At 43.3% G+C, this 13,292-nt stretch overlaps 1 protein-coding gene across 5 annotated transcripts in view; it reads left to right on the forward strand.

Moving 5' to 3' along the window:
* Positions 1-13,292, forward strand: part of CCDC30 (coiled-coil domain containing 30) — a 502,866-nt gene that overhangs the window by 378,261 nt on the left and 111,313 nt on the right. For all 5 annotated transcript variants that reach the window (XM_083162765.1, XM_083162761.1, XM_083162762.1 and 2 more), the window contains one exon: positions 64-221. In XM_083162765.1, the coding sequence (XP_083018891.1) occupies positions 64-221 (158 nt within the window). The remainder of the gene's footprint in view (positions 1-63; positions 222-13,292) is intronic.

Below are 13,292 nucleotides of genomic sequence, written 5' to 3' on the forward strand. Positions count from 1 at the left end.
TAGAAGTTGTGTTGTATTTACTGTTATTATTAATGGTAACTTGTTTACATTTAACATTTATAGATTTTAGACTTGCAGCAACAACTGAGAGCCTCTCAACATCAGTTATTGCTATTACAAACTCAGGTAGCAGAAAAGTGTCACCTGGAGGAGGAATTGAAAAAAACAAGAGAAAGGGAAGCCAAGTTGAAAGTACAATTACAAGAGGAACAAATGCAAAGGTAAACACCATTTGAAGTTTAATGTAAACTATACTATACTACACAGATTGCTGTTTTAGAACTACTAGCTTGAGCGCTGTGAGAGGCTGGCATTTTTAAAGGATATTTTCAGGTTCGCTCACAGCAACGTTGGCACTCAAAGGGTTTGATAAAAAGGTAGGTTTGCTTGGCAATTTTAACACCTATTTTGACAGATTCCCTTTTCACTAGTGGAGGGAGTGATTGAATGGTAAATAATGAGCGATGTTAATGTGGTCTATTTTTCTCAAATACCACACAACAGCATGTAACTTAACAGAAAAAAACTAAACAGTAAGAGAGCGCACTGCGTTGATCTAATTGATTATTTATTAAATAAAAAACATATATAAAAACCAATTGAGGACCTACAGATATACAAATATTTTTGCAAACAATGATTAGCTAATAATATTAATACATCAATTAATGATGTCCAACAACATCTACTCAATTCGCTAGCAGTTCATAAAACCCTTTTGGTGGCTCTTACCCACTGTGTCTCAAGCAGAGGTTTTATCCAACTGGAGGTGGGGAGCTCCAAGTAGATTTATAATGTTTCCAAAATTACTTTTCATTAGATGATAATAAGAGAATGCTCCTTATTATTATATAACATGTAAGTATTGGGGATGGTTGAAGCCAAAATAATTGATGGTATAGGTGGCAGAGGTAGTTGATCTTGTTATATCACAGGTAATGTCCTGCTGGGATGGGTGAGTATAGGCTGGTGTGATTGGAGGTGCGATGATGATGACCACTGACAGGTCCGCTACCACCGGCGTTGCTCCGATACCCCAGAGGCGGTGCCGGGAGCAGACACTGTAGCCTGAGGGGGTGATTGCTGGTCCACTAACTACCAGTGTGGTTCCAGTGGATTGGGAGCCGGCACTGGGAGCGGACTGAGTCCCACGCTGCAGCAACCTCCCGGCCGCCTGGGTGCAGGGGTCAGACGCCAATCACTGCACAGCAGCCAGCCACCTCTCACCATTAAGATCGCCGCAGGGCTCTGTCCGTGTGCGGCTATTTAAAAGGGTGGTTCAAGGGGAAACAAACTGTCCCAGATGTGCAAGGAGCTTTGGGGAGGAAAAGGTGGATGCCGTGGACACAGGTTAAAATTCTTGGTGCGTTTCTCCATCCTGACAATCCTGAAGGTTTCCTCAGTCAGGAGCTGATTGGCCGGTGATCAAGTTCAGTACTATTTAGTAAAAAGTGAATGAGAATCTAAACACAAATGCGCTGAAAGCCGCCTTGTGGTGGACACATCCAATGTGGTGAGCCCCACAACACCAATAGCAATTTTAAAACACAAGATGGATGTGTCCTCCACTGGTGCTAACTTTGCACAACAATACACTCCTATGTGAGGGAAGAGGCTCCTCTTCTCTGATCACGTTGGTGTGAAAACAGATGTTATCAATGGTAAATACCACACATCCCTCTTAAAAAGAAGAAGTATCCTGCTTGATGCAGATTACTGACTTCTTGTTGGAGAATTCGGTACTTGTGTAGTTTCACGCGCGCACAGTGAAACTTTGAAACTTGGCAGTCTGCCAGACTCTGTGTTTACTAAGCGCGTGCCGCTCTAGCTGTTCTCAGCGCAGCGCGTGGCTGCTTTCCTTATGTAAGCTACGTTATCAGCATAGCGCTGGGCAGCAGCAGTGCACCCAGCTCGGACAGGTCACTGTGGTACTTGTAGTTCCACAGTGAAATAGGCAGTCCTGCGCACCGCTGACAACCCGGCAATTTAGACTCCTGTGCACCGCTGACAACCCGGCAATTTAGACGCTAAAGCCCCGGCAATTTAGAAGTCTAGATTTAGACGGCTAAATCCAGACTCCCTGCAAACCGCTAAGATGGGGGCATCTAAATTTAGACGCTAAAGCGTCTGAATTTAGTAGGGTCTAGGGGTACACTATTAAACCTGTTCACAATGACACTAGTCGACATAACAGCTATCCACGCCAACCCGAAGCGTGGCGAGCGCAGCGAGCCCGCGAGGGGCGGCGGTACGCTTCCTACGACCTTTTCATACCCCCACTATCCACGTCGGCGTGGAGTTGATTTTATAAAGTGTGGCGAGAGCAGCGAGCCACCGAGCCCGAAGCGTGGTGAGCAGACGCGGATACCTTCACAGGTATCCGCGTCCCCTTGCGGGCTTCACAGGTATCCGGGTCCCCTCGCGGCGGGCTCGGTGGCTCGCTGCGCTCGCCACACTTTATAAAATCAACTCCACACCAACGTGGATAGTGGGGGTAGGAAAAGGTCGTAGGACATGCACCGCCGCCCCTCGCGTGCTCGCTGCGCTCGCCACTCTTTGGGTTGGCGTGGATAGCGGAATTAACAAGGTCGACAGCTGTTACGTCGACTAGTGTCATTGTGAACAGGTTTAATAGTGTACCCCTAGACCCTACTAAATTCAGACGCTTTAGCTTCTAAATTTAGATGCCCCCATCTTAGTGGTTTGCAGGGAGTCTGGATTTAGACGCTTTAGCGTCTAAATCGCCGGGGTGTACAGTTCAGGGAGTCTGGATTTAGATGCTTTAGCGTCTAAATTGCCGGGGTGTCCAGTTTACGTGCCCCCGTTGTCAGCGGTGCGCAGGACTGCCTATTTCACTGTGAAACTACAAGTACCACAGTGACCTGTCAGCGCTGGGCAGCGCTGATAACGTAGCTTACATAAGGAAAGCAGGCACGCGCTGTGCTGAGAACAGCTAGAGCGGCACGCGCACAGTTAAACAGAGCCTGTCACGATCCGAGCTGTCAGACAGACTTTCCTACCGGCTAAGTGCCTCCGCAGGTTCAGCTTGCAGTCCAGACGTCATCTCTGCCGGCGTCCTGTCTCCCAGTGACAGTCCCCAGTGCACGGCAATCCACCTGTCCGCCGCCATTGCTCCCAGTATCCAGCATGGTGTGCACAAACACACTTTCCCGCCATAGCAGACATGGGGGCTGCCATGTTCTTCCCAGTCACATGTCTGTGCTGTCCAATCCTGTTGGTTCTGATCTCCCTGTCATACTTCCTCGGCCAATCCTGGCCACCCAGTGGGGATAAGTATGCTGGGAGCTCTCAGAACCATTGCTAGTGCTTCAGTTGTCTCCAGTGTATGGTCAGCTGTCCTTGTCTCCGTGCAAGTGTATTTCTCTGCTGGTGTTGTCTTCCATGCTGCAGTGTGTTCCAGGTTGTACCATCTCCTGTGAAGTCCAGGTTATTCCATCGCCTGTGATCCTGCCTCGTCAGCCCAGCGACCAAGCCTAGCTCCGAGACTCTGGTCCTTCCGATGCTCCAGCATCATCCACCATCGATGTTTCATCGCTACTCCGATATTCCGGATCTCCTGCTTCCGTCCGTCATTCCGGACCCACAGTCATCTCCCGTCCGTCATTCCGGACCCACAGTCATCTTCCATATCCGATACCCGGATCCGATGTTCCCACATCATCATCGATAGTCCGATATTCCGGATCTCCAAACCAAGCTTCCGTCCGTCATTCCGGACCCACAGTCAAGCTCAAGTCTTCCGTCCGTCATTCCGGACCCACAGTCTTCACATCCGATGTTCCACCATCGATCCCACATATCATCACATCTGTAAAGTATTGCAATCTGCATGAACTGTCATTTCTCCTGCATACTTTACTGTCTGTTCATATTACAACCATCTGCAAATAAACTCAGGTTGTATTTTACCTCTGACTGCTTATTGGCTCTGGGTGCACTGTCGCGCACTCCATGCGCAAGGGTCCTCTCCAACCTCCCCGGTTCAGGTCCAGGTCCCCACCAGAGGTCTCAGTTTTGTCGACTGAGTCCCCTGGTGTGACAGAGCCTCTGGCAGGCTGCCAAGTTTAAGACACAGACTGTGCGCGCGGTGGCGCTATGAAACTACACAAGTACCGAGAATTCTTTACTGCCTGTTAGCATACATTGAAATATCAGCTTATTACATATGTCTTACATAATTTGATTTATGTTTTTTTCAAACTTCCATATGGGATCAAAGTTCAGCTGCTCATTGCAGGTTGTGTCCGATAATTGTGAGATTGCCTCAGCAGTATAGCATGGTTCAGGAGGATGATTCCGCCTCAGGTTGTGTCCGATAATTGTGAGATTGCCTCAGCAGTATAGCATGGTTCAGCAGGATGATTGCCTCAGCAGTATAGCATGGTTCAGCAGGATGATTCCCCCTCCTTTGTCTGCCGGTCTGATGATGAGGTTGTTGTCATCTGCGAAAGTCCTGATGGCATATTTCTCCTCACGAGTGATGTTGTGTTATGAGTTTTTTTGATTTTTAATGAAGAGTTATAAACCCTCACCTGGCTATGCACTTCAGCACTCTCTTTCCCCTTTTGGATGCTGGTCTCCTGTGCTGATTTGACATGCATTTACTCTCATGATGAACCTGGCACAGCCCTTAACAACTTTGGACATCGCAGTGGGTCCCCTCATCTCTTGGCATTGCTTAACTCAGTTTGGCCACATCGGTGGCTGTATGAAAACATTCTAATATAACTTCTGTGCCCCACACTGGCACCGCCGTGTGCAGCATTCTGTTTATCTTATTCTATGATGTATGCATTGATATGTTGAGTGGCCGTGCTCTTTGTCAGTTCTGTCAACGTCTGTGGTCTATACATCCTCTGTGTATAACCTTACGATGGTTATACACATATTATGTGGCACTGCCGGGTGAGTTAATGGGATTGCTTTGCACTGCCCTGTGCAGCATCCTTCTGTTCATATAGCTTCAATGTGCATAATGACGTTGTTGGGCATATGTCATTATTATTGGTGTCGCTGTGTACCAGACTCTGTCATCTGACACTGTCACACTACTCCCTCTCACACTTCTGTCATAAATGTGTGAGCTCCATATGAATGTATTGTAGCAAAAAAGAGGTATGCATCGAACAATTGAATGAAATGGGCATTAGGTTTGAGCAGAAAGGCTATGATAAAGGAGAAATCGGAAAAACAGAAAGTTGCCATTCTTGACATGGAAAGAAATGACTTGATAGAGGAAAAGAAGCAACCAAAGATAAAGCAAAAATATATATCAGAATTTTCTTTTATTACAGAATATACGGGACAACATAAGTTATTAGAATCAAGTATAAAAAAACATTGGCACCTTCTTCGTAAACATCCTAAAGATAAGAAGTAAGGGAATTTTCAGATGTGGAAACTGTCAAGGTTGCAGAGAAGTGAAAAGTAAAAAAATTAAATACGAGGAATTCGAGAGAAATGGGCATCAATATAAGATCGATCAATTTATGACATGCCATACAACTAATGTAATTTACCTTATAGAATGTAGTTGGGTACTTGTGTAGTTTCACGGCGCCATCTTAGCGCCGTGAGTCTGTGTCCAGCTGCGGGGCTGAAAACTCCATGCCAACGTGTATAGTTCGTACCCCCACTATCCACGTTGGCATGGAGTTGATTTTAGATAGCGTGGCGAGCCACCGAGCCCGCAGCATGGGCGAGCACAGCGAGCCCCGCAAGGGGACACAGAGGCACGGCACCATGCTGGTGCCTTGAAAGTACAAAAGTACCTGTAGTTGTAATTTAATATACATTGGAAGAACCAACAGAGCCCTAAAGACAAGGCTCAGTGAACATCTGAGAAATATCAAAAAAGGACTAACGACACATTCTTTATCAAATCTCTTCAAGGAGAAACATAACTGTTCCATTGGAGAAATAACTCGGTTTATGGCTTTAGAACAAGTGAAAAACACATGGTGGAATAGAAATTAGGAACCCATGCTTGCCAGGGCTGAAATGCAATGGATTTTCAAATTAAAGAACTTAATGCCCAAAGGTGAATTCAGACCTCGAAGTTAAATGGTTTATTTAACCTTCTCTCTACTTCCTCTCATCCAGTACAGATGGTGTAATGGTTAGCATTACTGCCTCACAGCACTGAGGTCATGGGTTCGATTCCCACCACAACTGTGCGGAGTTTGTATATTCTCCCCGTACTTGCGTGGGTTTTCTCCGGGTACTCCGGTTTCCTCCCACAATCCAAAAATATACTGGTAGGCTGATTGGCTCCCAACAAAATTAACCCTAGAATGTCTGTGTATGTGTATATGTGGTAGGGAATATAGATTGTAAGCTCCACTGGGGCAGGGACTGATGTGAATGTTCAAATATTCTCTGTAAAGCGCTGTGGAATCTGTATGCGCTATATAAGAAACTGTTAATAAATAAATAAATAAATAAATAATACTTGACCTTTTTAGTTTCTAGTCCCACGTAACATAAGGGAAGTCACATATGGGCACAAATATGCACTTTCTTGCACTTTACTAAGGAATTCACCAAGCTTTGGGAGGAATGCGGTCTGAAATTCTTATTTTAATTATATATAGAGATATTTCTTATTTCTTAAAGAATATACTGTATATAAGAACACAGTATTAATATTAATTATGTCTTTTTTCAGAATTAAGGATTTGAATGTCCCTCACTAAAGGTCCATTTAGGTGGGACTAAAAAGAACTGAAATAAGCAACACCCACTACTCTTCCAAATAAAATAATATTTTGGTGCAATTATTAGAATGTGAGGAAGAAAAATGATGAGTCTTATTGGATGATAATAATTTATACAGGACTCGGGGATATAAATATGGTGTTGCGTTCCATCATAGTAGGATACAATGAGCACTGAAGGAGTGGAACGCAGTATACAAGCAGGACTTGCACTAACTTCCGGGTTCTGTCTTTTGGCTACAATGGCGGTGCGTTCCACAGGAGATAAACATGGCGTTGCGTTCCACCACATAGGGAATCACGGAAGGCTACAGGTGGTGTGGAACAGTTCTAAAGATGTTGCCGGCTTCCAAACAATGGCGGTGCGTTCCACAAGGAGCGCGCTTGCGTTCCAAAGACGCAATTAATCTATAAAAGCACTTTTATTTGTATTTGTATTAATATCCTTGTTAAGGAGCGGCATTATATAACGTTTTATCAATTAGATAAGTATTTAAGATGTATATCCATTGAAAAAGATTTGGTTGGTTTTATGTGTATTTTTGTGTCATTGTTGCAATATTACACTAATGTGACCATTTTATCTTTTATATGGCTCCATCATATATGTAAATGGAGAGCCTCTAGTAGGCAAAGACACGTGAGGCTCTATATCTGAACACTCAACTTATTATATTCACTACCATTTTTGAATAATAAATCTAACCCTTAGAGAACGAGATTAACTCTGGTACAGTTATATCAACAAATTATACTGTACAGACTGTAACGAGCGTGGGTGTATGCAGCGATGGTGGTGGGCTGAGCCCTCAGCCGGGACTGCTGTCTAGAACGGCCACGGCAAAGCCCTACGCTGACTATGTTGGCCATCCCGGGCAAGTGACCGTAAGCTGCAAGGTACTAGGCTTCTCCTTTAGTTGCCGCATTCGGAGGAGCAAGTTAAGCCCGCTCCAACACCGATGCAACCAGGTTTTATGCGGGGACAAACCCACGGCGACTGTCAGGGACTGGACCAAAAGGAGAATCTAACTACAAGGGCCTTATTGAACTAACACCCTGACTAACGGCACCTGGCCAAGGACAGGGAGTGTGACAGGCACCAAAGCAAACAATAACAGGGTGCCACCAGACACAAAAAACGCCAATACCAGATGGTACACTAATTATAACAGTACCCCAAAGCAGGCGTGAACCCACAGCCGTGCGTCTCTCCGAAACACGGAGAGCTGGATCTGGACAATAATAATAATACAAACTCAGGATAAGGGCAGCTTGCCCGCAGAAATAAAGAAATAAGGAACCAGGCTCCACTGGGAGCACTTACGTGACCGGACCCAACCCACCGGCAGCACTGGATGGTATCGTGCACGCCAGGAGCGACTTGGCAGGGCAAGATGGAAATGGCGCTGACCAAGATGGAGCTGGACGTGGACTGGACCCCGACAGGAACCTCAAAAAGGGGACTCACACTAGGTGAGTCGAGCAGCGCTTAAATCAATGAGAAATACCAATAGTTGAAAAGGTATAACAATTTTACTGTTTCTTTAAAATTACATGCAAAATACAATATATAAATGAATAAATAAACAGATAAAAACAATATTATAATGGTATAATAAATTGGGTGGGGAATAAAAGTAAATTGGAATGAATGTAAAAAATGAAAAAATATATATGAAATAATAAGAATAATATGCCCCGCCTCAATGGACACGTCGGAATACGCTGTGTAGACACTTATTTGGAAGAGGACAGGTAAGTGCACTTACCTGTCCTCTTCCAAATAAGTGTCTACACAGCGTATTCCGACGTGTCCATTGAGGCGGGGCATATTATTCTTATTATTTCATATATATTTTTTCATTTTTTACATTCATTCCAATTTACTTTTATTCCCCACCCAATTTATTATACCATTATCATATTTTTTTAATCTGTTTATTTATTCATTTATATATTGTATTTTGCATGTAATTTTAAAGAAACAGTAAAATTGTTATACCTTTTCAACTATTGGTATTTCTCATTGATTTAAGCGCTGCTCGACTCACCTAGTGTGAGTCCCCTTTTTGTGTTTTTTCTTCGAGTGGGGAGTGACTACCCCCACAGTTAAGCAGCTGCTTTCACCGGAGATCCAGCCCATTGCAAGGCGCCTGATTATTCCTAGTGAATAAACTTTTTTTCCCCGACAGGAACCTGACTGGACCAGAACAGGACGGAGACTGAACCAGGACGGACTGGACACAGACAGCAAGCAGATGACCGCTGAACACTGTCCAAAGACACCAGAGGACCGGGACATTAGAGTGCTGCTAGCACTCTGTGTGAAACAATATCACCAGCGGGCTGAGCTGGGCCAGCTCCCTTAAGAGGGATGCACTGGCCAATCAACTGCCGCTGCCGGACCAAGCCCCCAACTATTTTAAATTATTAACAGCTGATCGGGCGAGCGCTGCCCGGCATCTCTCACTCCTTACTCCTCGGCTCCCGTCCATATTATATCGGCAATCTATAAGATTGTGTTACATAGTCATTTTACTGATCTCCCTACCTTTTGTAATGCTTGGGACGCATACCTCTCTCCATGGGGAATACACATAAACTGGGAGAAACACTGTGTCAATATGGCCCGTTGTTCAACGAGTCTGGAGATTGTGGAAACACAATATAAACTACTAACTAGGTGGTATAGATGCCCCCCTCTGATACACAAATTTTTCCCCTCAGTCTCTCCCCTTTGCTGGCACTGTGGCTCCCAAAGGGGCACCCTGATCCATATATGGTGGGACTGCCCTGTGATCGCGGCTTTTTGGAAATCTGTTATTCAATTTTCCTCCACCATTCTGAGATTCCAAACCCCTGATAGTCCAGACTTTTGGCTTCTCTCCCATACTACCATAGCCATCACAAAATACTAACACTCTCTCTTAAAACCCCTTAACAACGCAGCGAGGGCTGTGGTACCGGTCCATTGGAGATCCACAGACCCCCCTACCATTTGGGAGTGGTTTAAAATGATAGATTTTTATGGGTCTATGGAAGATATCTTCTATTCTGCCCTTGATAAGCAATCCGTGGTTACCTTGGCTTGAATTTAAGGCATCTGTATAATACAGATACCAGCTGACCTACCCTAATGCTGAAATTTGTATTTGCACTTACCCTACTATAGGGTTTGCAAAGACATGGAAACAATTGACATGCTTATCCCCTGCTTGATGATACGATTTTCACATTCCTACCCTTTTTCCCCCCTGCCCTAAGTCTTACCCTACCTTTCTTAACCCTTTGTCTCGTCCCCTTATTGACACCTCTTTGGTAGTTTTTTCTTGCAGATATAAGACAGACCAGAATGTATGGTTGTTATAACTATTTTTATTTATAGGTGACAAGTCATAATCAAGATTTATTGTACCTTTACTGTTAATGATTGTCATAATATAAATTCAGACCTGTTACACATTAGCTGCATCCAGCTTTTTGTAATGTATTATCTTTATTCAAAACCTAAATAGAGAATATATAAAAAAAAATACACAGTTCCATTTACTTGTCCAGAAAGTAACAAAAGTCAGCCTTTTAGTTTCCCTCCTTAATGTGTCATAACAACACGTGTTATCAATTTAATCACACGGTGTCAGGCAAAAGAAAAGAGGAGAAATGAAGAAATGCCAAAAATCGGGCACACAGTATCAATACAGGCATTCATTTTTACTAAGATATTTGGTATAGATAAGTGTGACTTGCTGCTCTCAATTGAGGCCCTCTGTGATCCTCAATGTTACTAGAATACAAAAATTTAAAAAAGACAAATATCTAGAGAGCGCAAGAAACACTAGAGCTTAACTGTTATAAAAATTGTTATTTATTAATAATACAGTACACACAGAAAAAAATCACCAATAAAAATAAATATAAATATATGCATGTATACCTAAATAATTCAATTAATACAAATGCATAAAAACAAGAGAAAGGACGGTAGACACTTTGCCATCAGCTTCCAACTCTTAGTATAATTCAATATACTCTATTGACCATATACTCCAATAGCCAATCTTTGATCTCTCAAATTTAAACGTAAGACTTCCACGGGAATGTAGAGCATCCAGACTTTATGATTATATTAAATTTTTAGTAGAGACAGTCCAGGCAGTCTGTTGATTCTCTTAAACTAATAAAAATGGGACTGCCTGGACTGTCCCTACTCCTAAAAATTGAATATAATCATAAAGTCTGGATGCTCAAACAAACAGAACTGTTTGTTTATTTGTATACATATGTTAATATTTCATAAGCTTTACAGTTTTTAAATAATATAAATAAAGTATTACATTTTATTATTAACATACACACATATACACTATATGGAAGAAAGTCATTGGACACCACATGTCAAAAAGGTCCACCTTTTGCAGAAATAACAGCAGCTACTCGTCGTGGTAAACTTTCCACAAGTTCGTGTAGCACACATAGTGGGATATTGTGCCATTCCTCCTGCAGTACAGTCACCAACTGTGGTAGTGTAGAAGGGCGAGGTGATCGCCACTGCAACCTGCGCTCAAGTTCGTCCCACAGATGTTCTATGGGGTTCAAATCAGAGCTTTGCGCAGGCCACGCTAGTCTGGTGACGCGATTTTCGTCATACCACTACATTGTAGCCCTCGAAACATGACACACCGCATTGTCGTCCTGGAACACACAATCGTCGTTCCCATTGAAACGCCACAACATAGGTAACATGGAGTTATCCAGAATATCTCAGTAGGTCGCCGGTGTCATGTTCCCATGCACCTGTACGAGTGGGCCCACACCATGCCAGCAGAAACAACCCCAGAACATGATGCCTCCACCTCCCAAATTTTACTGTTGACACTACACATTTGGTTAACAGGCGTTCTCCAGGCAATCGCCATACCCACACTCTCCCATCTGATCGAAATGGGAAGCGTGATTCATCGCTCCATAGGACTTGTTTCCATTGCTCCACCATCCAGTTTTCCCACTCCTTACACCAACAAAGTCTCTGTTGTGTATTGGTTTTTGTGATCAGGGGCTTGTGAGCCGCAGCTCAACCATGATAACCAAGTGCGTTTCCGGTCCGTCATTTTATCAGCAAATGATCTGCTACAACGCTTGCTTCCATATTTATACATGTAGGAAGAGTCCATATTCACTTTGTCAGGAAGATTCCATTATTTCAGAGTTAAACCAGGGTGTCCAATGACTTTCTTCCACATAGTGTATAAGGGAAAAAAAATTCAACTTACCTCCTATGCGCCAGCAAAAGAGACATTCTGTTCTGTACCCCCTATTTGCTCTTTGCAGCTAGCCTGTTACTTGGTACTTAAGTATCAAACTTTCCATCGCATTAATGCCATGGAAAGATAGAAAGAAGAGAGAGAGGGCGAAAGGAGAGAGAGCAAGGGAAAGAGAGAGAGCAGGAGAAGGAGAGAGAGAAGATAAAGGAGGTTATTATGGTTGGTGCGTACATTTCCGAAATCTTTCGGAGCGGGCCGCACGCCATGCTGTGCGGACATCGTCCGAAGAAAAGCCCACCGGACCTCCGCATACGGACAGACTCACACTGGAAGAACAGGGCGTGTTTACGGACGACATCCAAAGCTTGCGTGTTCGGTGGACACACACATATTCTGCACGGTCTTACAGCGTTTGCACGGTCTTACCGCGTCAGAACGGACGGGAACCTGGCCGTACACACCGATGCGGTGTATTTTCGCAAAATTCACCACTCTTATCTGACCTCCGAAATCGATCACATGACCCACTTATGCAATTAGGCAACCTCATTAAAAAGTGTTTGTTTGGAATTGGAATCAATTAAATCCTAATAGATACTTAAACACATTACTACCACATTCATTACAGACATTAACCCTTACATCATGTGAAGTTCTATTTATTCCTTGTCACCCCTTTATCTTGGTTTTATGTATGCATATGATATCATAATTGCTCGTCAAATGCAATATTCTACAATGTGCTAATTATTAGTAACACATAATAAAGCAAACGTAACAACAGTTATAAACACAGTGTGTGTGTATGTTGTTGTTTGGATAATGTAAATAGATCTACAATTATCGTACATTTGTGTATTGCAAGGATGTACACACTACAATAACATACATCTATATACAGTATGTACCTTTTGCTACTGAAAATTATTATAAACAATATACACATATACTGTTTAATGTTAAAAAACACACAGACAACTTCTAACTGTGATAAACTATTTATTTGTAACATAAATTTTGTAAAACTAAAATATAATTTAATAAAAAATTAAAGCAGTAGATCTGTAAGATCCTGCAGGTCTGCAAGGACCAGCTGCAGATGATGTCGGAGTCTTAGGAGGGCCACACGGACACCCTCATCTGCTTGGGTAGGCTCATCTGTGGGCATGTTAAAGGGGGTCAAATTAGTAATGATATTCATGAATGCATTTAACATAGTCATACATAAATTTAATAAATGCAAGGCGACAGGTGTGTGTGTGTGTGTGTGTGTGTGTGTGTGTGTGTATATATA

This window comes from Crinia signifera, chromosome 19 (genome assembly GCF_055691185.1).
Source record: "Crinia signifera chromosome 19, ASM5569118v1, whole genome shotgun sequence".
NCBI lineage: Eukaryota > Metazoa > Chordata > Amphibia > Anura > Myobatrachidae > Crinia > Crinia signifera.